This window comes from Paramisgurnus dabryanus, chromosome 16, assembly GCF_030506205.2.
Source record: "Paramisgurnus dabryanus chromosome 16, PD_genome_1.1, whole genome shotgun sequence".
In the NCBI taxonomy this organism is placed as follows: domain Eukaryota; kingdom Metazoa; phylum Chordata; class Actinopteri; order Cypriniformes; family Cobitidae; genus Paramisgurnus; species Paramisgurnus dabryanus.
Window position 1 is genome coordinate 28,393,555 of NC_133352.1, and position 27,949 is coordinate 28,421,503.

Genomic DNA, 27,949 nt, shown 5'->3' on the forward strand with positions numbered 1-27,949 from the left:
ACGTATCACGGCCAGGTGCAGAAGCTGGTAATCAAATGTGTAACATGATACAGTAATGTGACATAATAACATCAACTTTAAACAACAGCTGATGCTACTGCTTTAAATAAAATGACATAATCACATCATAAACCCATTTAGGGATCATTTATATCCCTTGCTATGAAAAAGATGGACTTGGGAATAAAAGAGCTTTGCAGGCCAATAAAAAAAAGAATGAGTCTGAATTGTTCGCAGTGGACCTTGCCACTTTATGGCCAATTGTGAGCTGCTATTGTCAAGAAAATCTGGGTTACCTCTACACAGCGGAGGTCTTTAATGGGGGCAACATAGGTGCTTTCCTGTTCTTTTATAGTTCAAAGCCTTCTACCGATCAGTGAAGACGAGCTTAAGCTAATTGGTTTTATTAGACACAAGGGATTAGGACCAGAATAGTCACACAATAGTGCTTAGTTTGACAGGGCAAAGCTGAACAAACAAGATCTGAGAAAACAAATTTAGTACATAGAAATAAAGATGCAAAGATGAATCAGTCCAAGTATGGTGCTGCTGTGAGCCAAAAAATGAGATTAATTCATCATCTGAGACATTCAACTGTCTGTTCTAATATTAAGATGGATTTGTTGGAACGATGGAAAAACACAGGAATACGAGCCTGAAGTGAGTCTGATTTGAAAGTGTGATTTTAAAAAGTCACATTTTCTATGCATTGCTGGCCGTGAAATAAATAGGCAGTTTGATCTGCTGTACAACACTTTCAGCATCATAAACATATTAACTCTTTCACCGCCAGCGTTTTTAAAAAAAGTTGCCAGCCAGCGCCAGCGTTTTTCATGATTTTCACCAGTTTAATGCCTTCCAGAAAATGTTCTTCTTTAAATATATAAACATACAATATACCAAATGAAAGAACAGACCCTCTGCTTTCAAACAAAAAAAAACCGTTTCATCCTACCTTCAGTGGTTCTTTTGTAATCAGCTTTTGAATATGGGAAGGTTTCTGCAAAAACACCACATTTTGAGCAAAAAGCAGAGATAATTCCATTTTTGTGACTGACTATTCATAGAGATCCCATTCAGAGCGATCTTTAAAACAGACACGGACATGCAGCCGCTTGCCATAGGGTTTAAAAAAGTTGCGGAAGGGTGGTGGCCACTAGGGGTGGGAAAAAAAATCGATTCTTAGATGAATCGCGATTCAGACGTGGGCCGATTCTGAATCGATTCACAAATTTCAAGAATCGATTCTTATATGTTAGTTTACAAAATATAATAACGTGACGTTATCAGAACCAAAAGGCGGAACTCAACTGGGGGAGCGGTGCTTCACACGGACAACTTAAGAGAGCGCGCACTGCACAAGCGCATAGCGGAGCTTACAAGAGCTGAAGAGAAAGAACACTTAAATGCTTCTAGGATTATACTGCATATATCTCTACACTGAATTTAGGGCTGTCACCATTACTTTATTCTTTTTGAGTACATGTCGAGTACTCCTTAAAATAGCGGAGATGCGGTTTAGTGAAACAAACTAGAAAATTACAACTGTATCAGAAGCATACAAATCAGCGCTACGCTGCCTCTCTCTCTCTCGTTTGCTCGCTCACACACACAGTGCGCGTGCATCTGCTCCTGCGTGAGGCAAGAATGCGCATCCTTGTGAATTTTGGAAGTTAAAGACGACTGAGCTGCAGTGGCCTGGCAAAACACAGTTGAGAAGGAAGGCGCAGCATTTAAAAAAGACCTGCGTTTTTCTCAATTACTCTAAAAGACCATAATGACAATTTCGCTCGTGGAGCAGCAGTTAATTATGTGTGATCTACCGGGATTGCCTTTGCGATCTACGTATTGGACACCCTTGCCCAAAACCATCCGCTGACTGTTTAGATATAACATGAATACTTCTGTAAAATATGCACATTTGCTATTCAGTCGCTGGTTGCGCTGCATTATATAAATACAGTAATACTGCCAATCACTGTGTATAATGATGATGATTAGACGCTTAACGTTCGTGGAAGTTAATGCCGGTTAACATATAGAATTAATATGTCACGTTTAATTACTTTTTTACTGGTTTTAATGTCTTACAGAAACAGGACATATATGTATATAAGAATGACATTATTTATCCCTTAGTTGCATTAAAGTACAGTATATGACAGTTCAGAGACTACTAGCAAAAGCGCAAACATTAACCTGGCTTTGAGAGCAAATGTGACGTAATGACGTCATATATATGCAAATTAGTACGTCAAGAATCGATTCTGAATCGAATCGGGACCCTAAGAATCGATTCTGAATCGATTCATGAGGGTCCAAGCGATTCCCACCCCTAGTGGCCACCTGGTGGATAATATCGGTAATGCGGAAAGACGGAAAATCTCGTCATTGGCGGGGAAGCGTTTTCTCTTAATTGACGAGATATCTCGTCAATGGCGGTGAAAGAGTTAAAAGATAAGACACGACTATTTTTTAACAGTCCCAATCAGCCGTGTAATAAAAGGGCGAAAATAAAACCCATCACACAAAAAAGATTTATGTTTGTAAAATTCAAAAGCAAACAACGTCCGCTGGAAAAAATAGTCCCTGACCGTCTGTGAACGACATCCCAATGTTTCACATTGCTAAGCGTGCTCGCAATGATACACAAAATCGTTGTTTTAACGTAAATATAACACAGCTATTGATCAATAAGAATCAAGAACTGGAACTAACAGTTTTAAAAACATCTCATAAACCACAGCTTGAAGCACAAAATGGTAATTAAAGCACTAAAATGCATTCAATAAATAATGTATAAAATTCTGAAATTTAATCTGAACTTGACTACTTAATCCAATCATTTTCCCACTTCATATCTACATTTTATATAGGATAAAACGTTACTTTAGATCCCACTGCATGAGATAGTGCCGAACACTTAACCCCTTAGGATGAGATGCTTCCCATTAGAGACTTTTAAGGTTTTAACAAAGGTCAAAGAATATCACAGAAATTAACATAATACATGAACTTCAAGTCAATTGTTTGACGCAAACAACTATAAGCTCTTATTTGCTGACAATCACCTCATCGCTTTGAGGTTAACACTTTGCTGGCCTAAAAAAAAAAAGGTTAAAAATCAGATTCATTTTTGAGCATCCATAAGGTGAACTAAAGTCAACATTACCTCAACTGATAAGAGACAGTGGGGTTGAGAAAGACTGAGCTGGAAAGAGTTGTAATCCCACTGATTTAAAAAAATCACTTGGGAATAATGGCTGTTTTAATCTTGATACTGGCAGACGGGCAAAGGGAATCCATGCAGGAGTTCAGCCTGGGTTAACGCTCACCCGAGGGACAACAAAGCTCATCCATCGGTGTGAAACAAAAGTCAAACTGTCAGAGATTTCAGCAGGAATTACATTAGTTTGGATTAGTAAGCATCACCGCTTTGCTACTGTTGTGCTGGGACTCTCAACACATGAAAGTTGACTAGCCTGATATCAGTCAAGTTCATAGTGAAGGAAATCAATTGAGTCAAAAGAAAAAATTCAGAAAGATTTAAATAGATCTTCAATATTAATATCAGTTTGGAAGGAAAACTAATCATTGCATTTATTCATACAGTAATATTAAAGGCGGGGTGCAGTAATATTAAATCTCTAAAAGCCAATGTTGACATTTGCAATCACCTAAACAAACATGCCCCTACCCCAATAGAATCTGGACCGTCTTTTGATAGACCGCCCTACACATACGCAACCCAGGCAATGGTGTCAGTTAGTAGACACACCCCTTGCTGCTGATTGGCTACAAGTGTGTTTTGGTACTCGGCCTGACTCCCTTTTCCAAAACGTTTCTCAAAAATCGTGCACCCCGCTAGTGATGCACCGATGTATCGGCCGCCGATATTTATCGGCCGATTTTTGAAGAATTTGAAACCATCGGCATATCGGCAATAGCACGAGAAACGCTGATACCGATTGTTTATTAATTAACTGCATAAAGAAATCCATTATATGTAAAAAATGTGTTAATGTTGTTAATAAAATAAATGCTGAATTGCAAAAACCATTTTTGAAGGTTGTCATGCTGTCTTATTATAATTGTTTTAGCTTAATTTGTGCCTCTCTTATTATGTTGGTCAGTTGAATGTTAATTAGATCCAATCCATGTTCAGTAAAAATAATTTGATGCAGAAATAAACTAGCTAATAGACCAACTGTATAGTATTGTATACAAGTGTTTAATATCGGTATCGGCCAGAAGTTGTCTGTTTAAATCGGTATCGGCCCAAAAAATCCTATCGGTGCCTGACACACTCTACAGCAGGGGTGTCCAGACTTTTTTGTGTGGTGATCCACTTTTAAAATGATAAAGTCAACAAGATCTATCTGCTAAAAACACAGTTAATTATTTTTATAACACTAAACACCTTAAATGCTTGTAAGGACTATACTGCATATATATATACTGCATGTTTCACAATTACTAGACCATAATGCCAATTTCCCGCGTGGAGCAGCAGTTAACTTATGTGCGATCTACCAGCATTGCCGTATTGGACACCCTTGCTCTACAGAGTATATTTTCCAGCTGCTTGTTTGACGGCTTAAATCCAAATAATGTTGCATCTGTCTTTTTCACGAGTTCCTCTGTTTCGCTGACGCTTTCATCCATGTTTATTCGGCTGCAGCTCGTGGCTCTAAAGTTCGCGGGTAGATTGTGTCATCAACACGCATTATCGCAATAGATTTAAAATCTCTATCGTATGCCATTTTTCTATCGTTTATATTGCATATTGTTTATATTGCCCATCCCTACAGGAAGCTAAATAGTAAATGGGTAATTACTATTGCGACAGGGTCATAACCCATACGACATGGGAAATACTGCAAATGGACTTTGCTTTTCATTAGAATTTTTGCTTAGTAAATAAAAAAATGCAAACGGTTTGCACTTGCATTTGAATTGCATTATTTTTACATCCACAAACAGCAATCTGCAATATGCTTTTAAAAATGATTGAAAAATCCCAATATAATAAAAACTGACAGTCGATAAAAATCTTTGAAATTGTATGAATTACAGTTTAAAACAGAAAGCTACTGTGCAAAGCTATTGCTAATATAATGATCAAAATCTTGTTAATTATCATTTTTAGTGTGAACAGGCCTTTATAAAGCAGTTAACAGTGAAGAAACAGAAAATTTCGCATATTTATGAGCAGTCAGCCAGGGCATCACCTAGCCTAAATCCATGCCATCATAAAATCACTGCTGAAGCAATAAAAAAGTCTATGGAGCCATAAAGAATTATGGGAATACAGTGTTTCCCATACATTGATTTATTTGTGGTGGCCCACCACAGAATCAACACTGGCCCCCACAAATAGAATTTTCATGATTCCCATTTACATTTTAATTTCACCATTTAAAACAGCTTAATTCGGCTTAAAATATAATTTGATATATAATACAGATCAAATACAGATACAGATCAAAGAGTAGACGTGAAACATATTTCAGGTGCCAACACTAGATCAAACTCAAACACAACATGATGACGTCACATATATGCTAATAAGCGGGTGACGTCATCACCACCACAGTCTCCTCAAAATCCTGTGGGAAACACTGGAATATGACCTCACCAGTAGCGCTTTCTTACTGGCGATGTGCCATTGTTCACGATAGAGGAGAAATACAATACTGGGCTCATGTGTCTGATCTGCTCCTCCTCATAGCCAAGTAGACTCTACAAAAATACAGCCTGGATAAAGGCTCACCATAGGCTCACTTAAACAACATCTTATAGTTCTATAAAAAGAATCAATCACATGAGCAGCAACTTGGAAAAGTTCCCCGGACTCAATACGGAGTTTATGGACACTGGCCTACATACTGAATGAAAGAAGCTTTTGTAAACAATCCTTAACCCACCGCAGGTAATTAATCAGTTAATGCTCTGTTCTACATCTACAGATGCTAAAATGGTAAAGAGCAGGATTAACACAGTACTGCGGAAACTCTAATCACTGATCTTAGACCAGTTTTGTAGTTTCCACCCTAATACTTAACATCAGGATTTAATTCAAGGGAGCAAGCCTGAAGATCACATGCTATCAGGCCACTTCTATCCACAACAGAGCCTACGTTTCAGTAAACAGATTATGTACCTTATGCATTCTGTTTTCTTTTAAACACCAAGCCAGTTTTTTTAAGGCTATCAGGGCACTTAGTTAACTTCAAATTCAAAGACCTTTCAAGGACTTCCCAGGTCAAATACCCGCAAATTCAAAGACTAAATGGGGACACATTTCAAGTGAGAGCAAGGTTACATCGTGTTACCTTTTAAGATATGTTACAGTTCCCTTTCGAGGGAACTCACGTTGCGTCACTGCGGTAACACTTTGGGGAAGCCTTCAGTGGTAAGTGCGTCTAAACGTGTATATCAAATTTAACCAATGGTGAGGCTTAACGACAAAGAAAGGGTGACGCGGGAGCAAGGAAGTATATCACTATCTGAAATATTGCCAAAGACGATGTTACAGGGACGCAAGAAGTATGGCAAGGGAGACGCAGCGTCTCGTTCCTTCTCAGAGAACAACAGTTACATACGTAACCGAGACGTTTTCATGTGTCAAACACAACTAAAAAAGCATTTTGGTATAAATCAACATTCGCATACAGAAGATATAAGCATTTAAAGCAAACAGTTTTGCACGTTGGCTTAAAAAGTCTAGAATTTGTATGATATTATCCTACACTACACAGGGAATAATATGGATTTTTTTCCAGAAAACTTCTTGCATAAAATAGATTCAAGCACTTTCAATGACCTGTATCTATTGTTTTTTTTTTAAACTTCCCAGGGCCTTGTATTTTTTCACCCAGATTCACAAACTTTTAGAGCTGCAAATTTCGACTATTTTTTCAACCGATTAGTCTATCGATTATTTTTTCGATTAATCGAATAGTCTAAATAAAGATTTTTTTTTACAAATAATAAATGTAACATCTGCTATTAATGCCAACATTTTATTGAAGCATTTTCTCAATTAAACAAATACACAAACAGTGCCAGTGCCAAGGAAAATATAACAAATCACATAAAAACAAGTCCAACATTAATTCAGCCTAACATAAACAGTGCAAAAGGGGCATTATTCACCTTAAACAAATAAAATATATTAATATTAAAGAAGTAAAATAAAAATAAATCAAACTGAATAATAACTCCTTATTAATATAAAAACATGTCCTGCTCTTTATTGTTCCAGCCCTAGTGCTAATCATAAACTAATGAAGAGTCATCATTAACTACAAAATGACTCACATGAAATCATTGTTTATTAATACATTAACTAAAAAACATGTCATGTTGTACTTAATGATGACTCTTCACTTCGTTTATGATTAGTACATGCATTTACTCAGCATTAGTTCAGACTGAAGTAAAAATAAGTTCATTGTGATTCATGAACCCTTATTATAAAATGTAACCATTATATTATTACTGTTAATATTATTACTATCAGTAGTAACGTTACTGCATTCTCATTTAGCATCAACTTTAACATTTAACTTTTCTTAAGTCTCGGGTAAATACAAATTTAGTTAGCATGATCTTCTAATATTTTATAAACGGCGTTTACGCTGCTGTTACTTTAAATAAACGCATGTCAGGAATACCTAACGAGACGAGCTTTTATAATATCTGCGCACATAGCAAAAAAATAAGCTATGGGAACTCCGCGCTGCCAGCTGGCTTTCAGTGCACGCGGGCACATGCCTATCTCAGTGTAACACAGTAACTTATTATTTCATAACTTCTTAATATAAAAAGTTAAACTTGTCCCGCTCTTTATTTACTGTTTCACCATACTGCCCAGACGCGATGCAATGTCGTGTCTGTCAGGCGTCTCGCAGCTCGTATTAAACTAAGATGTAAACACAGCTGTATTAAGCACCATATATGCCTGCATTGATTCTATTGTTGTATAAAAACTTACTGTAAAAATTCAAATACTTACGCTGCCGTCGCGTCATTCTGAGGTCGGAGAGCTCCAGGTTGCTTTCTTTTAAGATGATCATGCACAGATGTTGCGCTGCTGTGGTATGCCATTTCAGTTTTACACAGTATGTGTTTTATTTGGTCTCTGCTTAAAGTATTCCCACACTTTTGATCACGTTCTGGCTGTTTGGTATAACACTTGTATTATCCGGTCGGAGCTGAAGCCGCCTTCATTTGAAAACGTAAACAATGCGACGCATCGACGCATTTCCGGCAAATCGACGTAATTACGTAATCGACGTAATCGACTACGTCGACGCGTCGTTCCAGCCCTACAAACTTTCAAGGATTTCAAGGACCCATGTGGGGAGAGTCAGGTTAAATTAGGGATGCACCGATAGGATTTTTTTGGGCCGATACCGATACCGATTTAAAGAGCCAACTTCTAGCCGATACCGATGCCGATACCGATATTAAACACTTGTAAACAATACTATATAGTTGGTCTATTAGCTAGTTTATTTCTGCATCAAATTATTTTTACTGAACATGGATTTGATCTTATTAACATTCAACTGACCAACATAATAAGAGAGGCACAAATTAAGCTAAAACAACTATAAGAAGACAGCATGACCTTCAAAGGCAGTTTTGGCTATTCAGCATTTATTTTATTAACAACATTAACTCATTTTTTTTTTTACCTATAATGGATTTCTTTATGCAGTTAATTAATAAACAATCGGTATCGGCTTTTCTCGTGCTATTGCCGATATGCCGATGGTTTCAAATTCATCAAAAATCGGCCGATAAATATCGGTGGCCGATACATAGGGGCATCACTAGGTTAAATTGTATAAAGCTTAATAAGTTGTTCAAGATTAATTTTTTTTTACAAAACCAAAAAACTACATTTCTATTTACTTGGATAAAAACAAACATTTAAGTCTGACAGTTTTTACTATCAGAATATCTTAGTTCTTCTTTGTTGGAGAAAGGTATTCAGATGCGCTAACATTTCAGCCTTGACATTTCTCTACTGCTTCTGAGTTTTGCACTGTCTGAACTCTTTGTTCATCAGACCGCTATGGATTTCTTTCATACTTTTTATAATCCAAAGAACTTTTTTCACTACAAAAAAAGCCTTTGTGAAACAGAAAGGTTTTTCAGATGTAGAACGTTCTTTATGGACCCATACATCCAAAAATGATTCTTCTATTCAAATCTTACCCTGGAGGGCCGAGCACTACAGATTTTAGCTCCAACCCTAATCAAACCTGACCACCTGTGATTGTCTAGTGATCATGAAGACCTTGATTAGCTTGCTCAGGTTTGTTGGATTAGGGTTGGAGCTAAACTCTGCAGTGTTCAGCCCTCCAGTGTATGATTTGAATAGCCCTGTTCTATGGCATCATGAAGCACCTTTATTTTTAAGATTGTACAACCCATAAAACAACACCATGCATGACCATCACAGCCCACAGATCGCTCTCACACGTCTGTAAAAGTTAGTACACATTGACCTTACCCCTCTCAAATTGCACTGCTTTTGTTTTACCCAACAAAACCAACAACCTTCAAATAATAAAGATTTTCAATTAAAAGTAAATTTTGTTGTTGCTGATGTTGTTGGCATGGGATGAGAATAAATCTCAAGTCTGATTTCTCAGTAAGAGACAGTAAACGTATGAGTAACAGTAACAGTGAAGTGCTTGGAAATGCCTTTTAAAAAAGAGCAGTGCGACGCAGCTTTTTATATTGGCAGCTGTCCTGTAAATCAAATATTGAAGTGTGAGCGCTCTTTTTCTGTTAACATTCAGAAAGATGCGATGTAGGAGAGAGTGGGTGAGTGCAGTCTGGTTGTTCCAAATAACTGTAAACTTCCGTCACCACAATGAAAGGCCCGCCTCTCCCCTCATTCGATTGGACAATGGAAAGACGCAAATGACGTCGGGAGCTTTTCCGCTCTCTCCGCTCGTGCTTTGGCAGGCAGCAAAAAAAGCACGCATAACACTCACTTCCCATATAAAATCGTAAAAAAAGGCATCTGCGACTGCCTTAAATGCATTTGGTGTGATCGGCCCCTTAGCAAGCCTCGCTAATTAAAGTGTGAACAGCATCATGAATTACGAAAAAGAGATCATGCTTCAGAAATCCCTGTGCACTTCGGATGTAGCTTCAGAGCGAGCGGTTTCATCTACTGAAGATCACAGGGAGAGATGCTAACAAATGATTCAGAGAACAGAAACAGCAGATCAAAGTGATCTGTTGAAAGCGAGGATGAAGATGAGCTCTCCTCTGACACAAGATAAAAACACCTGACGGGACATGGGCAGGCAATCATTATTGTTGTATTTAAATCATTCAATTTACCCCAAGCAATGACCCCCTTCTTTTTGGGGTTGAGGGGGTCATCACTGAATGTACAGCTTCATTGCAAAAAAGTCTGCAGACTAAATTGTGTGCAATGACACGCAACACTTTCTATATCATTACATTATTTCTTATGATACCCCAATTTTGTGATAGTAAATTGATAGAAAACAGTAAATCATAAAAATGACTCCAGCTGGATTTTCACAGACTGGGTCTGGGACACATAAGCAAATAACTAGTGGAGAAAGGACTAAACACAGTCATATCATAGCAATGCGACTAACTGTAACTTGTGAGAAACTTGTCAGTAAAATAAGAATGCAATGTGCATCTAAACTTCCACTGTTTAATTTCCATATTGCACTCCACTTTATTGGACCTGTATTAGATTGTCAGACTAAAAGGCAAATGGATGCACAGTCAGAAACTGTTGGTCCAGCAATAACTGTAATGGAATGGCCAAAAAAACATTTAATTTGCCTTCCAAATCCTAGTGAAATTCCAACCTCAGCCATTAGGCATCCCTTATCTTTTTTGTCTGAATAAATAAACCCAGTAGCCTGCTAACAAATCGATAAACTTCAATAACCTTGGTACAATGAAGATAAACTAACAAGTTTACAAATGATAAAGACCTCAAGATACCAATGCCATACTATAATTAAGTCAACAATTTACATTTCTACAGCTGCCTGTCATGCAGAGCGGGTTTACATTTCTCAGGCCAACGACAAACAAAAATAATGCTCTGACACTTGTTCTGGTATTAACATGCCAGTTGTCATTATTTGTTTATGCACTCTAGTCAATCCATCTATTCTTTCTGTGTAAACTGAGATGGGAAATGTCACTCAAACCAGTCTTTGTTCGTTCAATCCTGTGTTTGTACAGTATGTGTCCAACCGCTTCTGTCAAGGCAATGACTCCCATTCATAACATGTGACTTCGCTCAGCTGGAAAAGGAAAACTGCTATGGGGAAATATAGGAAACGCGTAGCATGCAGCGAACGTAGCAATGAGTGTGTTTATGCACCAAATAATAATGATATCTATCCAAAATCATCTTATTATAGAAACTTGTTTACATGCAAATCAATAAACATGTTTACATGGAATTTTTTATTTGACGGTTCGTCACATGCAGTGACAACCCCATGTACAGACCGCCTATTAATTCAAAATGCTGGCAGAAAATATGCCAAAAGCTATACCGTTCTACTGTAGAACCTGTATACACAACAAGAGCTTTTCTTTTGCAATTTCTCCATCAACTGCATCAGCTGGTTCTGCTTTATGTCTTTTTTTCATGACAATTACTTTCAAGTTCTCTGTCATTTTGAGTAGTCTTAAAAATGATCCTCACCTGCCATAGAGTAAAAACACAATGATTTTTTATTTAAATCAGCAGTACAATACTTATTATGATTTCCTACTTCAGTCTTTTGAATCTGGGTTGCAATATGGCACCCATATGACAGAATCCATAAGATGGGTGCACCCTTAAAAAAACAGAAGACACCTGCAGCTCACTGACTGGCATGTGTGTGCAAACAAAGCTGAAGAACAAAGAAACCGGGTACAGGAAGATTTTTGTTAACAAACAAGCTTTTAGCTTTCTCAAGCTCTGACAGTCCAGTGATGCACGTCCGCTTTGTTTGAAAGAAAGGAAGGAAGCTGTCGGAAGGAAACCATCAGTCCGGGATGACCAGCTTCTCACAGTATGTTTGTGGGCATCGAAAATAACTGTCTCGGGATATATTTAGCTTTTTTCATTTACCGAATGAACAAGATCCAGCCTTTCAGAACAATAAGAAAAGTGCCCTTCTTTGATCTACTGACCGATAGAGGTCAAAGCACAAGGTACCATCAGCCTGTTTCTACTGTAACCTCATTGACCCCCGCATACCCATCCGTTGACAAAAATAATATCCCAAAAGATGAAGAATGCACACCCTCCACCATTTCCCAAAATCACCTATTCCAACGGGTGCACGTTTTGCTCATTTAATTTCCGACAGCCTCCATCAGCATGTTAAATGCAGGGGCTGTTGCTGTTTAGCAATAATGAGCTTCAAGCTCCATTAGAACGGCCTGCTTCATTCTCTATAGAGAAGGGTTAAATAATTAACGCTGTCGTAAAACTAGCTAGCCATGCAGTGTTTTAAATTTCCAACTATCAATTTCATGTCAAAGGTGTGGTTTATTTTGATTTCAGAAGTCTCCCCTTAACTAAAATACTTGCTGTTCACTTGATTGGGGATTGCTGAATACTAGTAGTGGCTAACTCAGGAAGATGTGAAGACTCAATCACTGGATGGGAAAATACATGGAATATCATGGATCATCATATCATAATGTTAAGGAATTCTGTGTTTCTGCTTTTACACCAGAAGATCAGATTGAGTCCGAAGACTAAACAGAGAGAACCTCAACAGAAAGGTTCTCATGACATTAAAGGTTCTTTAAGGAACCCTACAGCCAGACAAAGAACCTTTTAGGAACCTTTATTATTTAAATATATGGTCAATATATGGCATTCATTACCAAATGGAAAAGACTTGATGTGAAAATATCTACAAATGTAATTTTTGTGATCAATAGTGTGCATAGACATTGAATCTCCACTGTTTTATATAAGATCCATACACTTACATTGGCCAGGAGTCCCTGGTAGAAGAGATATATCTCTCAATGGGATTGTTTGGTGGAAAAATGCTAGGATAAATAAAATGTCAAAACACACACAACGTGAAAATCGTCATAGCTTAAGACAATAGAAATGTGGGCACAAACAAACCATGAGATGTGAAAATGTGTCGTTTCCTTTATGTCTGACAAAGCAGCCGGTCACCTCAAGTGCACGACACATTATTTCATTACTATCGATTTTTCTTTCTTAGCTTCCACGATTATAGACAAAAGCCTACAAACGAATGCATTGTATTGTGAATGTATTGCGACTTTTGCATATATCATCCTGCAGAAAGGAATGATAAACAAAAAATACATTTTTCGCCGGCTAAGCCACGTAAATGGGTGGAGACTGTACTGTATGCAAGCAATAAGATGTCATCGCATCATCTTTCAGAGCGGGTCCTTATGCAGCACTTTTACGGATAAACGTCCAATAGACGTTTGTTTTATATCCTAAGTAAATCGCGTGAAATCATAGCTGTCCTGTTAAATAGTTTCCGAAACAAAGCTGCGACTTGTCTAACTGTGAAAGATTAAGCTTGCTTGGTTAATGTTTATGCAAAGCAAAAAACTAAAGGAAAGCATTGTAAAATGCAATGCGATACAAAAAACGTCTTTACATTATATCTAAATGCAATTATACGTTATATGCAATTGTGCACAAACTAAACGCATGCTTATTCATAGCACAATGCTGGTATAAAGTGTCAACATTGTGCAACAATGTACCCAAGATAAACGTGTTTCATGCACATAATGCAAGACCAGCAAAGATGCGACCACATGACTCCGTAAACGTTTAACAGTCATCAGCAAACATAATAAATGATTTAAAAGACTGTCTTCTGACCTGTTGCGTCCTCTCAGAGGGGTTCACCATCACCGCTTGCCGAAAACTGTTATCCACATAGGACGCCATGGTTTTGAAAACAGTGAATGGAGTGTAGTAATCCAGCCCGAACCTCAGAAGTGGTTTAAACGCTATAATTGATTATGAGAGCAGCCTCAGAATGAAGATCCAGTCCCCAGGCCACAGCCCAAGCCCGGAGCTTTCTTGCTGTCCTTAGTCCAAATCCTCCAAGAGTAGGGAGTCTTCTGATACAGTACAAGCCGCTGAAGCGTCGCTATGAGTTGACAGGCGATTTTTGTGTCGACAAAATGTTTTACGATAGACGCCGTTGCTTTAAATTTTATGCAGACGAGTGCATTTTTCAGCATTCCGTGTGTCCGCTGTTCGCTATTCCATCTTCAGATTCCCAGTTTAAAGGAATATGCGATCCACGCGTCGGGCGATTGTCCATTTTAATCCATTTGCAAACCAACGGAGGGTCAAAGGCGGCATTTATAACCGGTGCGTTTGCTCCTAAACGCGACGGATGGTGCACTGTCTGGACTCGCTGTTGTGTGCCACCACCATGGTGACCGACAGCCTCAAGAGGATTCATGGGCGAGTCTATTCAGCACAATGTTGCGCCCACTGAACGGTTACACATAACACACGGTGCCGTGTCGCCATCTACTGCGCGGAACCTGAATTACAGGTGTTCACAGTGATGCACGCTACTTCATAGCGGTTTGGGTGGAACAAAAGAACAGCGGGAATAAAAACAAATATCCATAGAGTAGGCCTACAGTACAGTGCAACAAACCAAAACTAACTAAAAATAGATAATCTCATCCGAAGAACATTAATTCACCTCTAATTAATGAATGCAGGGGTCGTCGCATCTGTAAACGCAAACGTAACAAAAATGTAAATCAGAGGCTTCTTACGTCATGCGTATAGTCAGTGGCCTTCATTTTTTTTATATATTTTTTTAAAAAATGCATTATGCCCACATGAAAAACACTACATTTACTAACTGTAGTTAACTGCACTAAAATCCATAATCTACCTAAGTGTTTACCATCACAATAAGTTTATCAAGCCACTTTAGTTAACTTTATTAAAGACCAGCTTGACTAGATACGTTTTTTCCCAAACCTATCTAAAACCATACTACTACAACACCAGCTAAAACCATCTGGCAGACCATCTTTTGCTGGTTTTAGCATTTTTAATTAGGGATTTTTTTTAGATTTTAAGTGTAGTACATAAACATTATTGTAAACTGCAGTAAATTCATATACTTAAGTGTTTTGAACTTTATATATTATTAATATATAAATTTCAAAAACACTTAAGTATATGAATACAATAAAGTATACTACACTACAGGCTACAGTTAGTAAATGCTATTGAAGTATACTACAGTTAGTGTTGTTTAATCGTTTTTATGTTTACTTTCAATGTTGGTAAAAAAATTGCAGTTGGCAACTTTTTAATAAATAATCCGAATAATCTGAATGTATAGCTACCATTTACCATTTTATGTATACCAGAGCGCGGGCTCTGTGGAAACAACCTCACCATGGCAACAGCGAGCAGGTAACCTGCTGTCCAGGGGTTGTTTTACACAGTCCCACTGGGATAACGGATGCCCCATTATTATTAAATATTTTACTGATCTAGCAACAGTTTTTAGGTGAAATTAGGGTAATGAAGCCGGTTCAACAGGACACTGGACAAAGAGTACTATTCACAGGTAAAGGACAATGAATCTTTTTATATAGGCTAATCTAATTAATGTTATTTTCCCTGACATATTAGGAATGACAACAACAAGTCTCTAAGATCCGTTTTGTTCCCATCAAGGACCAGACGGCATTGGAGATTTTCGTCCCAGGTTGGACTATTACCCCCGCAGCATTGGAATTGGCCCTTTACCTCCAGATGCCACGAGTGATCTTGAGTACCTTTTCCGGGCTGCGCCACAGTCGAGACCGCCGGTACCTAAGAACTGCTACACAGGGGAAGTGGGCTGGGGTCTTCAGTACTCCCGAGAGCTGAACAGGCGGACCGTTATCAGTACCAGACAAAATGAGGTTTGATATATTATACATTTGTATTAGTATCAACCAGTGGTTTTGTATTCTTTTTTGTGATCTTTAAATACAATCCTAAACTCCATATCATATTTTGGTAATTGATTTTTGGTAATACAATGAACACTAAAAACACAGTGGGGTACAATTGGCATGGGTCAACTATGAAGATATAAGGTTGAATTGTGTTTCAAAATAAGGATTTTTTTACACATCAGTTTGGGGCAAGTTGCCACATGTGTCTAGGATAGATCATTAACATTACCTTTACATTAAGCAATTTACAGTGCATTCAAGCTACAGTATACAGTTTATCAGTATGTGTGCGAACCCACAAACTTTTATGCTGCTAATGCAATGCTCTATCAGTTAAGCTACAGGAACACAATTGTATACAATTTATTAATTGCAATATCTTTATTTTTCGTATATTTCAGCATGGAAAATTTCATTCGGATGGTGTGACTCACAGCCAGTGGTAAGCTAAAAAAAAGAAAAGAGTAACCACTGAAGGTATAGGGTTGGATTACCTCCAGCTCTCCCCATTACTCTTGATGGTGATGGATTTCTCTGGCAGAAAATTGCTATCAATAATTCAACACTTGCACACAGGCATACTACACCCGGGTTTTGGGACAAGCAACTGTCCTGCAAAAGCCTTTCAAGGAACCACAACACACATGATACATACAGCGAAGTCAATGATAAACAGTTCTCAGACTCAGATATAAATAAACAAGAGGTAAATACTCTCAGCATTTATATAAACTCACAGCTAGTATGTTTTAATCCAACTTAAAGGTTTTAAGGTAAACATCTCTAATTATATGTAGACTAATGCAATGTTAGTGAATGAGAGGACAGGAATGCTCTTTATAAAATGTCCAGTTTTATATAAAAAAAAATCTCCTTAATTTATTTTATATAATCTTATTTTTATTTTATTTTACTTAACATTCTTTCATTTTTCTAATCTGTTGCAGAGACCGTCAGTTCATAATGAGGAAACTTAAACAGGAGGGATTACTTTCTCTAAAATACAGTATGGGTTGACTTTGAAAAATGTTGAGACAGGAAATAAAAAACCTCACTTACTGTTGCTTTGTGATCATTAAACAGCAGTTATCTAAATAACATTGTGTCATAGCTTTATTATAAATCCCTATTAATATTCCTTGAAATATTCTTAATAATAATATCCCTGTGTTTAGTTTGGTTTACCTTAAAGGTTATATATACAGTATATGTTGAAGCATGAATTTTTATTCTCAAGAAAATGCTGCATAATTTTATCATATATTAATTATTTTTTTGTCAAACATCAGAAACAATGTTATTTATATGTCTCAGTTGGTGCATTTGCATTAGTAGCTCAAAAGATCATGGGTTTAATCCCAGGGAAGACACATAACAATAAAATGTAAAGCTTGTAATACTAAATTGCATTGGATGTAAGCATCTGCCACATGCACACATGTAAATAAATGCTCACTCCATCTTTAGGAAAGAGTATCTCATAAAAAAAACATTCATTTGTGTGCAGGATATAGTCAGGAGCTTTTAACTTTATTTATATTGTAAAAATATAAAGCTCAAATCCTCTTAGCAAGAATCACCAAAGATTCAGACAGTCGATAAGAACTAACGTAGTAATCCTGAGGCTAAAAGTGGGTTTAATGTAACTGATCGCTGTCTGTATCAGTTCTCAATCCTAGCTAATAATGGGAGAAAACCTTCTCAAACCACTTCCAATATTATATATTGGTCCTTCCATGACCCTATTTAGCTGCTATTCTGGCCTCTTTATTAGGTTTCAGCAAACGGTTTTATTCTGCAGTTTTGTTGTAATACCTTTTGTAGGTGATTATTTGATCAGATTGTCAAAAATTTAAACATTAACATGAATTTAAAAACAACTTAAGATGAAAACAGACCCTACTATAACATGAGATAAACATAGTGTTTGTGGGATAATTCTTGCTCTACTAACTATTTTAAGAAATAGTATGCAGCAAATAGTGGATACTGGAAAATTATTCTTAAGAGTAATGCCTTAAAACAACACATATTGTGTCTAGTTAAGGACACCACATTTAATTTTGTTTAACGTGTTATTATTGGAACATTGTTAACACATCTTGTGTTGTCCCTTTTATTTAAACACAAAATCAACATGAACTGACACATGATGTTTAAAATTAAACACATCCTTTCTTTAGAGTATAGTAGTCTCACAACTGCAAGACAAGACTGCACAATGAGTGACTGAACAAACAAACAAACAAACAAACAAACAAACAAACAAACAAACAAACAAACAAACAAACAAACAAACAAACAAACAAACAAACAAACAAACAAACAAACAAACAAACAAACCAACCAACCAACAAACAAACAAACAGGGGCTATATAGGCAAAGAGTCATGAGACACAGCTGAATCTGATCAAGCATAATTAGTCCAGCAATGAGAAGTGTAGGTCGTGTCTCAATCGGAAGGCTGCAGCCTCCGGAGGTCGCATACGCAAACTGCATACGTCATCAAGCATGGTTTATTTAAGTTAATTGAGAAATACATTCAAAAGTTATAAGCATACTACAACAATTTACGATTAACTAAGAATAATAATCAACTTTATAATTGTTAATATTTTGAAATAAGCCTGCAAATGCGACCTTCAGAGGCTCCAGCCTTCCGATTGAGAAACGGCCGTACTATTTAGTGAAGAAATGTCAGGAGTGCCCTCTAGTGGAGCAGCACATATACTGTAGACCAGGGGCCTTCAACTTTTTGGGAGCAAGGGCTACCACAATGTATAAAACAATCTGGAGGGCTACTTTTTGATATTGTCTTAAAATATTTTTGTTTTACTTATTTTATTTTACTTTTAATCATTGTTTAAAATGTTCACATACATAAAATAAGCCAAACTTATATAAAAAATATGTAATAAATAAATATTACAATTTAGACTATTAATAGAATGTGCTATTAAGACTCTGTGTGGGCAACCTGGTTTTAAAAACTTTAAAGCATTATGCAGTTGTCGTGGAAATACATTTAATGCATTTAATAATCATATAAGCCTATCTGTCTTTATACCCCGAAACACCTCAACTTCCCACCTAGGATATCTGCCAGAACAAGCTGGCAAAAAACAGGCCTGTGTGTGAGCTTCGGATCACAACTTACTTTGGGTTATTTTAATAGGTAATAAAGGCGAATGTAGACACACCATTAGCATGTACTGTATTCTTTGTCCCCAGTCACATACAGGACTCTTCGGTTTGTTATCATCAAATTGATCTTTGAATTTTAACCTTGCTTCACAATATGCTTTCAGGGATGTTATCAATTATGGTCAATTTGTTTTGATGTCAAGATCCTGCTTTTAAGTTCCTGCTTATTATGTTTTTATTAAGTATTTCTTCAAATTTGTATTTGTTTGCATTTTTGCAAAATCTTGTGTGTAACTTCAAACAACATAACGCATGTGAAATGCATTGTTTTTGGTATTTTTCAAAAAATAAAATGGTAGCAATGAATAAAATGAATGTGTGTTTAAGGAAGCGTTACTGAAAGCAAAACCTTTTTACAGGCTAGACATTTGACATATCCTTTTTGGTCTTTTGATCTCTTCCTCCTTATTTGCATCTTTATTCCTTGACACTTTAATGAGCAATTTTATGTTTTTTTTACTCAGCTATTAAGAAAAGATGTGATTGCATAACTGATAATAGTAGAAATGTCCTTTTCAATTATTATTATAATTATTCTGTAGGCTCTGTAAATGCTAAAGTATAAAGACTATTCCCTCTAAATTGAATCAAAGAGGGAGTCACAAAAGCACTTCTCTACAGAAAACATAATACAAACAAACCTGATTTACAATGAGAATGAGAATATGACATTTAAAAAGCCCTTACAACATTTAAAACCTTTTAGTAGTCAACAACAACAAAAATAAGATTTAAATACTTAAGTATTCATGCTAGACACATAATTGAGCTTTGGGTTAAATTTGGGATTTTTATTTGACTGTCTGCAAATGGCTCAAAAACACTTAAATCAAGGAGCCATTTCTATACCTCATGCTATTTCTTTCTTTATGTTTTATTTCTTAATAAACCACAACTAGCTTTAACCAACCATACTTTTACTTTCTAAAGGTCACATATTTTCAACCTCCTTCATGATCAGTATTTTCACTTTACATGATATCTGTAAAAGATTGTGTGTCACATCGGAATTTTATGGGTTTAAATCATTTATTTCTTGGTTCCTTGTTTTTGGAAAAGCAAAACATTCTTGTTATTCTCTGGAATATTCTACGTCAACTGTTGTTTATTTGGTGTCCAATCAGAGGAACGGGAGGTGTTAATCATTTGTATCTTGGTAAAGTGTGAAATAATACATTCAAATTAGTTTACAATTACAATACCGCATTTCATCAAAATATTATCATTATGCAATTCACACTGCAAAGTTGTTGATTCAAGCAACACATTTAAGCAATTAATGATTGAATGATGAATTACAAATAAAATTACAGGCCTTGTTTAACACATCTTTAATGTAAATTTATTTAAATAAAAGATTTAGTCTATACTTCCCTTCAAAAGTTGAGTTACTTACTCATCCTTTAGGTTTTTTTCTCAACATAAGCAATTTAAACAACATTAAAAACATTTTTGTGACTAATTGTACCCCTTAACATTTAAACAATAATATATAGAAAGAGATGTGTCATAATACGTTGAGTTATGTATGTTTATATACTATGTATTATTCATATTTGCATTACTGTTTGTGCAGGTTAAACTTTTTACCCATGTTACATTACATCCTTATATAGGCCTATAGCTTTATATTCAACACATTTTGCTTTCTTTATATTAGATGTATCTATTTATTAAACATATTTATCACAACCTTTTCACACGAGGATCGAAAATGTTTTTATTTTAATGTTTTGTGATTTTTCCCTCATGGTCAGATTCATTGAATGTTCGGTCTCTCCATCAACTAATGACGCTCTTCACATCAGCCAATCACATTTCACATCTGTAGGTGACAGATTAGAGAACCGAATCTATCTTCATACCTCTAGACACAGGGGCTTTCCACACAGGACTACAAAGATCCTGAAAAGCAAGTTGTGGTGCTGTTTAAAACCCTGCTGAAGTTCAGAGGAGTTTTCATTTAGTCGAGGCGCACAAACAAACAAATACACACCTGGGATGGCAGAACAACAACAGAACGAGGCGCTTATTGAGCGCGTGCCTAGCGAGGAGACCCTCATCTTGGGCACGAGACAGACAAGGTAAATTATTATCATTATTAATGTATAAAGAGCATGGTTATTTTAAAATTATTATTTTGCATAGTTTTTGCAAAGAGTAGTTTCTGTTGAATTTAATATAGCCTATGCTTTTTATTTGATGTTTAATAATATAGAAAATGCAATTATAATATAATGTATTATTCGTCAAGGTAATTATTTTGCAAGTTTGTGCTCTTTTAAACTTTGCATGAAGACACTTGAGGCTTCAGTATTGGACATATAACAACTTATACAAACTTAAAAAAAAAATGTTATAATAACGTAACTACTTTTACTGTTTACTAGTACTACTAATAATTAATAAACTCAAACTAAATTTCTAAAAGTTAAACATCATGAAGATAGAAATCAAACCCTACCTATTTACGAGTGACGTCATTTGTCATTCCCGTTAATGATTGGTTGTTTATAATACCTCTCAAAATGAAACAAAAATGCAGCATCTTATATTCAGGCATCGTCGTTTAGTACATTTTGGGGAAATATGGTAGAATTATATTGAATTATATTTATATTACCCATGGTAAATATCAATAAACCTAAACAACAAAAACAGTTTTTAGAGTTACAATAAATCTCCCATTTCATATAAAAACCATAAATTATGCATGTTTAATAATATGTGTATAAATATATGGTTTACATTAGTTATAGATTAGATCGAGTCTGACACACTGACAGAAATCTGCAAAACCCAACCAGCAAAAATAACCTTAATAATTCAACAGATTTAACAATTCAGTGCAGTTATCTTTACCAAACCTGGAATAATTGTGTATTTAGATATAAGAAAAAAGCAATTTTATTATTTGGCCACAAAACCCCCCAATACAGTCATGTGTGTGTTTCAAGCATATAAATATTACAGAAAACAGCCCCTCCTACAAACCCAGACACCTACACTGTCCAAAAAATATTCCCAAGCTTTCACAGGGGCAGTACCCTTTATAAAGGTCCTATTATGTACAATGTAGGCACAGATATGTATACATTTGGTACTTATATGTACCTCTGAAGTACTAATATAAATTTTTTTCCTGACAATGTACTGTGTCAGTATATGTGACAGAGGTTTGTTTCCCCAGCAGGAACTCTAATGGCAAAGCACTGAAGGTGGCCGGATTCACGGTTCTTGCCTGTCTGCTGTTGGCAGGTCAGGCTCTCACCGCTTACTTCGTCTGGGGTCAGAAACAGCACATTGACTCTCTGACGCAAGGCCAGGAGCTACTGAAGAATGAACTAACCCGCAAGTCATCAGGTAGAATTAATTTAACATGAACGTTCCTTTACTTTCATTTAGATCTTCATGTTGAAAAAAAATGATGGTGATTGTGATAAGCAAGGTGCGATTTGTGGAAAAATCAGGGGGGATCAAATATTTTTATTCATGAAAATAAATGAAGAGTCACAGACTTATATTGATTATTCGGTGTATTAAGCTATTTCTTGTAATAAAATCTTGAAATAAAACATGTATAGAAATTATTATGCTTGGCCCCAGACATGCAAAAACATTTGTTTATAATCATGATGGGGTGGTTTTCCGTACAGGGATTAGTTTAAGCCATGACTAGGCCTTAGTTTAGTTATAAAATATAAAACAAACAAAGGGCACAGATGTATTTTAAGATATGTCAGTGCAAGTTGTTTCCATTTTGGACAGCTCTTACATTTATTTTAGTCTAGGACTAGTCTAATCCCTGTTCGGGAAACCGCCCTAATATCTAATAAAAAAAAATGCAGCGCACAATATACTCCAAGTATAACAATAAATAGGCTATATAAGCCTAGACAAGACGTCAGACTAAGATTCTGCTCTCTCATTCTCAATGGTAATATTTCTTCGATTTGTTTTGTGACGATCCCTTAAAATACGATGATATGCTGCTTGAAATTTTTTCTTATTGTTTTTGCACTGAAGTAGACTATTGTTGCATGGCAACATTTGGAAAATCCCGGCATGGATTAAAAAAGGACCATGACTATACATTTTGTCCCCCCTGAGATAAAGACAAATAATCATAAGCAGAGATATAAAGACCCCCAGCAAATCGCACCCTGGGGATCAGTATCTTAAACAAATTTCAATGGGTTTATTAAAATGTTTGCTATGCTTCTGGGAAAGTGAGAGGAAACAAAATTAAACAAAAAGCAGAAGTGAAAAACCTTTGAAATACCTTAAATATTAAGTGCATGTTGTCTTTGTCGGATAGCTGGAGCTCCAAAGGTGATGCGCCTGCCAATGAACAGCATGCCCCTGCTGAAAGACTTCTCCGATGAAACCTCCGATCAGAAACAGACCGTCCCACTCACGGTCAGACACCATCCTTTTGACACAATCACATTTGAGAAAAAAATCTGCTGCTAGTGCTGGATCAGCTAAATGTCTGTTTCTTCTTGTTATAGAAATTGCAACCAAGTTTCCCAAGCCAGAAAGAGGGCAGTGGAATAATGGATGGTACGTGGCCTCTCATTTCTTCTTAATTTGACAATGATGAGCATTTTTGGCAAATTTATAAATGATACAGTAACTTATCGATTTCTGACGAAACCTGCACGTTCTCACAGAGGCTTCCCGGCTGATGCCAAAGCGAATGCGTTTCCCCATGAAGACCATGCCACTGCTGATGGACCCAGACACTGATGTGAATAGCACACCTGTTGCAGGTGAGATACAGACACAAACAGACTTAATCCTATAGCCATTCAGAGCTCAATATGACATCTATGTGTATCTGTGCAGCTATTGAGCTGGAGACCAAATGTAAGCTGGAGTCCGCCAAGGAGGTGAGACCCGGGTTCTACCGGCCAGAGTGTGATGGAGAGGGCAACTACCTGCCCATGCAGTGCTGGCACAGTACCGGATACTGCTGGTGCGTGGACAAGAACGGCAATGAGATCAAGGGCACTCGCATCCGCGGGAGACCCATCTGCAACACAGGTGTGTTTTGATGCTTACGTTTCATGGTGGAAAATCAGTTGTAATATAAATACAAACATATATTTATTTGCTTTATATGTAAAAGATGATCTGATCGTACACCCTGATATTCTTGGTGAGACTCCACTCATGTAGTAAAAGTCACACACACGACACAAACTCATGAACTGATAATAGATTAAACATATACAGGAGAATTATCTGTGTTAATCTCTCTCTTTTTCTCTCTACAGAGTAAATAAGAATCATCTTCTCCATCAACATCTATGTGAGATATTCAGCAATTAAGTGAAGATCAGCCTGCTGTTAAAGTTCTCTTCATTTACTTTCATTAGTTCATTACTTACAGCTCTGTCCTAATGATTACCTGCTTCTCATAGATATCATTAGATTAGGAACCTCTGAAAGTAACTTTTCTACCCAAGATCTCTATCTGAATTAAATACACATATATAATATTTCTAAGAGATGTCTAACCCCATGTTCTGATACTATCAGTTCTGTGGTAAAATTCTGTATGTTTTAACACAAGACATGTTTGTAGGGCATGAATATCATATAATGATTATAAAGCCTATCTAAGACTGTAAATATGATGATTGCAATAAAACATGCTGTCTTTAACTGTAAATGTGTGATTTAAAATAAATATTAAGACAATGTGTACAGATAACTGACTAAATAACTAAATTAAGTTTTGCAATAAATAACATTAATTATTATACATTATACCACGGGACTGTTGAATGCTTTATTCTGATTGGCTGAGAAATGTTCAATGGGTGTTGCTTATTTTTCTGTAAACTGCACACCTAACTTGTCAAATGTCTTAAAAATAGGCACCAAAGCAATGTTTGTGGTAACCGTGGTATAAGAGGAATAATTGACTTCAGTCCTTTGAATTATTTGAAAATATGCACACCTGCAGTGTAACAGCACTCCGCTTCGGATCATGTCACATTACCCCGGATGTGCATTATTTTCTTATAATTCAATGGCCCGTCGTCAATTATTCCTAACATTAATCCGATAAATCAAGTTTCTACAGGTTTTTCTTTGAAAAAAATGTAATTAGCTGGTGTCAAGTGATTTCAGTGGATGTTTTTGGGAGTTCTCATTCAGTTTATACACATGTTTAAATAAACACAGATATATTTTTTCATCTTAGAGGCACAATATGCAATTTTCACTTAGATCTCACAAAAAAACAACAACAACGGCCGCAGCTTGATGACACCGTTAAAGGTCCACTGTGTAGATTTTTAGCGGCATCTAAAGGTGAAATTGTGAACTGCAACCAACAGTTCAGTCCACAGCTCACCTCTCTCTTTCGAAAGGCATAGAGAAGCTATGGTAGCCACCACACAAGAAACACGTAATCTGAGAGAATATAGTGCCAGTTTAAGCTTACTGTTAAAAATGGGACCGTGAAATGGGAGCCCAGTCTTCTGAAGATGCGTATAAATAGCACGAAGTGTAAAACTCGTGCAATACATACGCCAAATTCCACTTTGGCGTGCATATGATACGCCAGTCCTTCCCATTCACTTAAACGGTGCATCTTTTTTGTCGTGGTTTCTAAATTGTTTTGCTATTTTTTACCATTTTCGCTTGTGTTTAGGGTTAGAACAACTTTTTGTTATATAAAAATGACATCCTAACCCAAACCCCAACTCTAACCCCATCTCCAAGCGACCATGGCTTAAATATGGACAAAAACATGGAGAAACCTGTATATTAAATAACCTCATTAAGCAAATCTAAAATCTAACCCTAAACCCAAGCGAAAATGGTTTAAAAAAACAGAAAAAAATTGAGAAACCAATAAATAAAATGATTAAAAAAGATGCACCGTTTAAGTGAATGGGAAGGACTGGCGTATCATATGCACGCCAAAGTGGAATTTGGCGTATGTATTGCACGAGTTTTACACTTCGTGCTATTTATACGCATCTTCAGGAGACTGTATTGGAAATGGGGACTTCTGTATAAGGGGACCCGGTGTTTATGTGGATAAAAAAGCTCATTCTAAGGTGATAAAAACAATACAGTTCATTAAGTAAGGTCTTTATACACCACTGATAATATACTTATGTATATTTTATTGCATTTCTGTCAAGAGTTCCTTCTAAAAGTTAACAGTGCACATTCGAAGAGCATGTCTTCAAATTCACTGTCGATAGGAATCGATCAGACAGAACTCACATTAAAGGGGACACTTAATGAAAATCGGACTTTTTCCATGTTTAAGTGCTATAATTGGGTTCCCAATGCTTTTATCAAGTATAAAAGAACAACCCAGTAACTTAGTTTTGGGAAACCAAAATAGGTCATTGAAATTTGGCTCCCCTTGTGATGTCAGAAGGGGATATTACGGCCCTCTAATCCGCACTATCCATCCACGGCACTGCCATTTTTGCATATTAAAGGACACGCCCAAAACGGCACATTTTTGCTCACACCTACAAAGTGGCAATTTTAGCATGCTATAATAGATTATCTATGTAACCCTACCTAACTGGTATCACCACTAGGGGGGCCACAATTAATGAACCAATGTATAAACCAAGGATTCCCACTATCAGGTATTCAACTGAATGAATGAGGGAGTAGACACAGTGTTCAAAAAGAGACACACACTTTAATGCCTTAATTAGTTGTCGTAGAAAAATAGAGTTTATGTATAAATACTTTCATTTGACATAGGAGTGATCTTAACTTTTTCCAGAGGCAATATACATCGACATCAAATAAATGTGCACACACGGCAGGCAGGCTGCTATGTCAAGTCTTAACAGACAAAAAAAAACACAAAATCAATATCACCTCATTAAAGGCGAGGGGTAAAAAGGTGCCAACTGAGAACGGGATCACAGAGAGGACTTAGCGGGTGTATAGCATAACCTACCCCAAGCAGATATAACAGGCCTAGTCACATATACACAGCTGTAAGCTATATACACACTATAATTAGAAGTGCTGTAATTAGTTAAAAGTTACACCGCACATCAACCATAAACCCACTACAAACTGCAATATTATAAGTAATGTCACGATACACGCGCACACTTAGTACAAGCCTCACGGCAATAGCACGGACTAGGTTCCAGCTCGAGCAGAATATGTTACTCTCTGTGTTCTCCCAACCCCAGCTGACAAAGAAACAAAAGAAAAGAACAGGCCTCGCCTTATACAGCAAACAATAAATCAATAACACACTAATTTGGAGGTGGTTTTACATACAAGGCAAATGGTTTCACACAACCTGAGTGCAACACACTAACTTGTCGATGTTTTACACATAGGGAAAACAGTGGTTACAATTTACTCCTGAAAATAACAAACAATCATATTAATCCCATACCCATTCAATTACTTGAAATGCATAATATCTGGTTAAGAATATTAATTATTTAATACCTGATCACGTCTGTACTGATCTCTCATACCATATAGACTGAAATCAATATTTCCACATAGACAACTATAAATACAACAAATACATATTCAACACATCATCAGCATGTACCTTATTTATCTTAAAATTAATGGTTTACACTTTAATATTTGTAAGCAACTATAAAAACAATGAATGCATCTTAAACACACAATCAGCATATCCCTTATTTATCTTAAAATTAATGATTTACACTTTAGTAAATATAA

At 36.4% G+C, this 27,949-nt stretch overlaps 3 protein-coding genes across 5 annotated transcripts in view; 2 read left to right on the forward strand and 1 right to left on the reverse strand.

The window, feature by feature from the left end:
* Positions 1-14,499, reverse strand: part of rapgef2b (Rap guanine nucleotide exchange factor 2b) — a 124,531-nt gene extending 110,032 nt beyond the window's left edge. The window contains exon 1 of the mRNA XM_073812057.1: positions 13,922-14,499. Coding sequence (XP_073668158.1) covers positions 13,922-13,990 — 69 coding nt within the window. The 5' untranslated portion in view covers positions 13,991-14,499. The remainder of the gene's footprint in view (positions 1-13,921) is intronic.
* A 1,111-nt stretch (positions 14,500-15,610) lies between these two features.
* Positions 15,611-21,204, forward strand: LOC135763431 (protein SPMIP2). The gene is made up of 5 exons (XM_073812096.1): positions 15,611-15,656; positions 15,767-15,996; positions 16,434-16,474; positions 16,609-16,738; positions 21,109-21,204. Exons 1-5 carry the CDS (start codon positions 15,611-15,613, stop codon positions 21,202-21,204), a joined length of 543 nt encoding a protein of 180 aa, XP_073668197.1.
* On the forward strand, positions 21,112-25,012 carry cd74a (CD74 molecule, major histocompatibility complex, class II invariant chain a). 3 transcript variants are annotated; one of them, XM_065273993.2, is made up of 8 exons: positions 21,112-21,321; positions 22,428-22,600; positions 23,556-23,656; positions 23,749-23,800; positions 23,911-24,009; positions 24,086-24,283; positions 24,369-24,398; positions 24,517-25,012. In XM_065273993.2, exons 1-8 carry the CDS (start codon positions 21,239-21,241, stop codon positions 24,519-24,521), a joined length of 741 nt encoding a protein of 246 aa, XP_065130065.1. In that variant the 5' UTR covers positions 21,112-21,238; the 3' UTR covers positions 24,522-25,012. The 3 variants fall into 3 exon arrangements, with proteins under 3 accessions (XP_065130065.1, XP_065130066.1, XP_065130067.1); XM_065273994.2 differs by having other exon boundaries at positions 21,113-21,321; positions 22,431-22,600; XM_065273995.2 differs by lacking the exon at positions 24,369-24,398 and having other exon boundaries at positions 21,114-21,321.
* Positions 25,013-27,949: the final 2,937 nt, after the last annotated feature.

Coding starts and splice junctions, on each gene's coding strand:
- LOC135763431 (XM_073812096.1), top strand. CDS start 15,611: ATGAAGCCGGTTCAACAGGACACTGGACAAAGAGTACTATTCACAG. Junction 16,475..16,608: donor GGTGTGACTCACAGCCAGTG/GTAAGCTAAAAA, acceptor ACTTGCACACAG/GCATACTACACCCGGGTTTT. Junction 16,739..21,108: donor CAGATATAAATAAACAAGAG/GTAAATACTCTC, acceptor TCATACCTCTAG/ACACAGGGGCTTTCCACACA.
- cd74a (XM_065273993.2), top strand. CDS start 21,239: ATGGCAGAACAACAACAGAACGAGGCGCTTATTGAGCGCGTGCCTAGC. Junction 21,322..22,427: donor TTGGGCACGAGACAGACAAG/GTAAATTATTAT, acceptor TTGTTTCCCCAG/CAGGAACTCTAATGGCAAAG. Junction 22,601..23,555: donor ACTAACCCGCAAGTCATCAG/GTAGAATTAATT, acceptor TTTGTCGGATAG/CTGGAGCTCCAAAGGTGATG.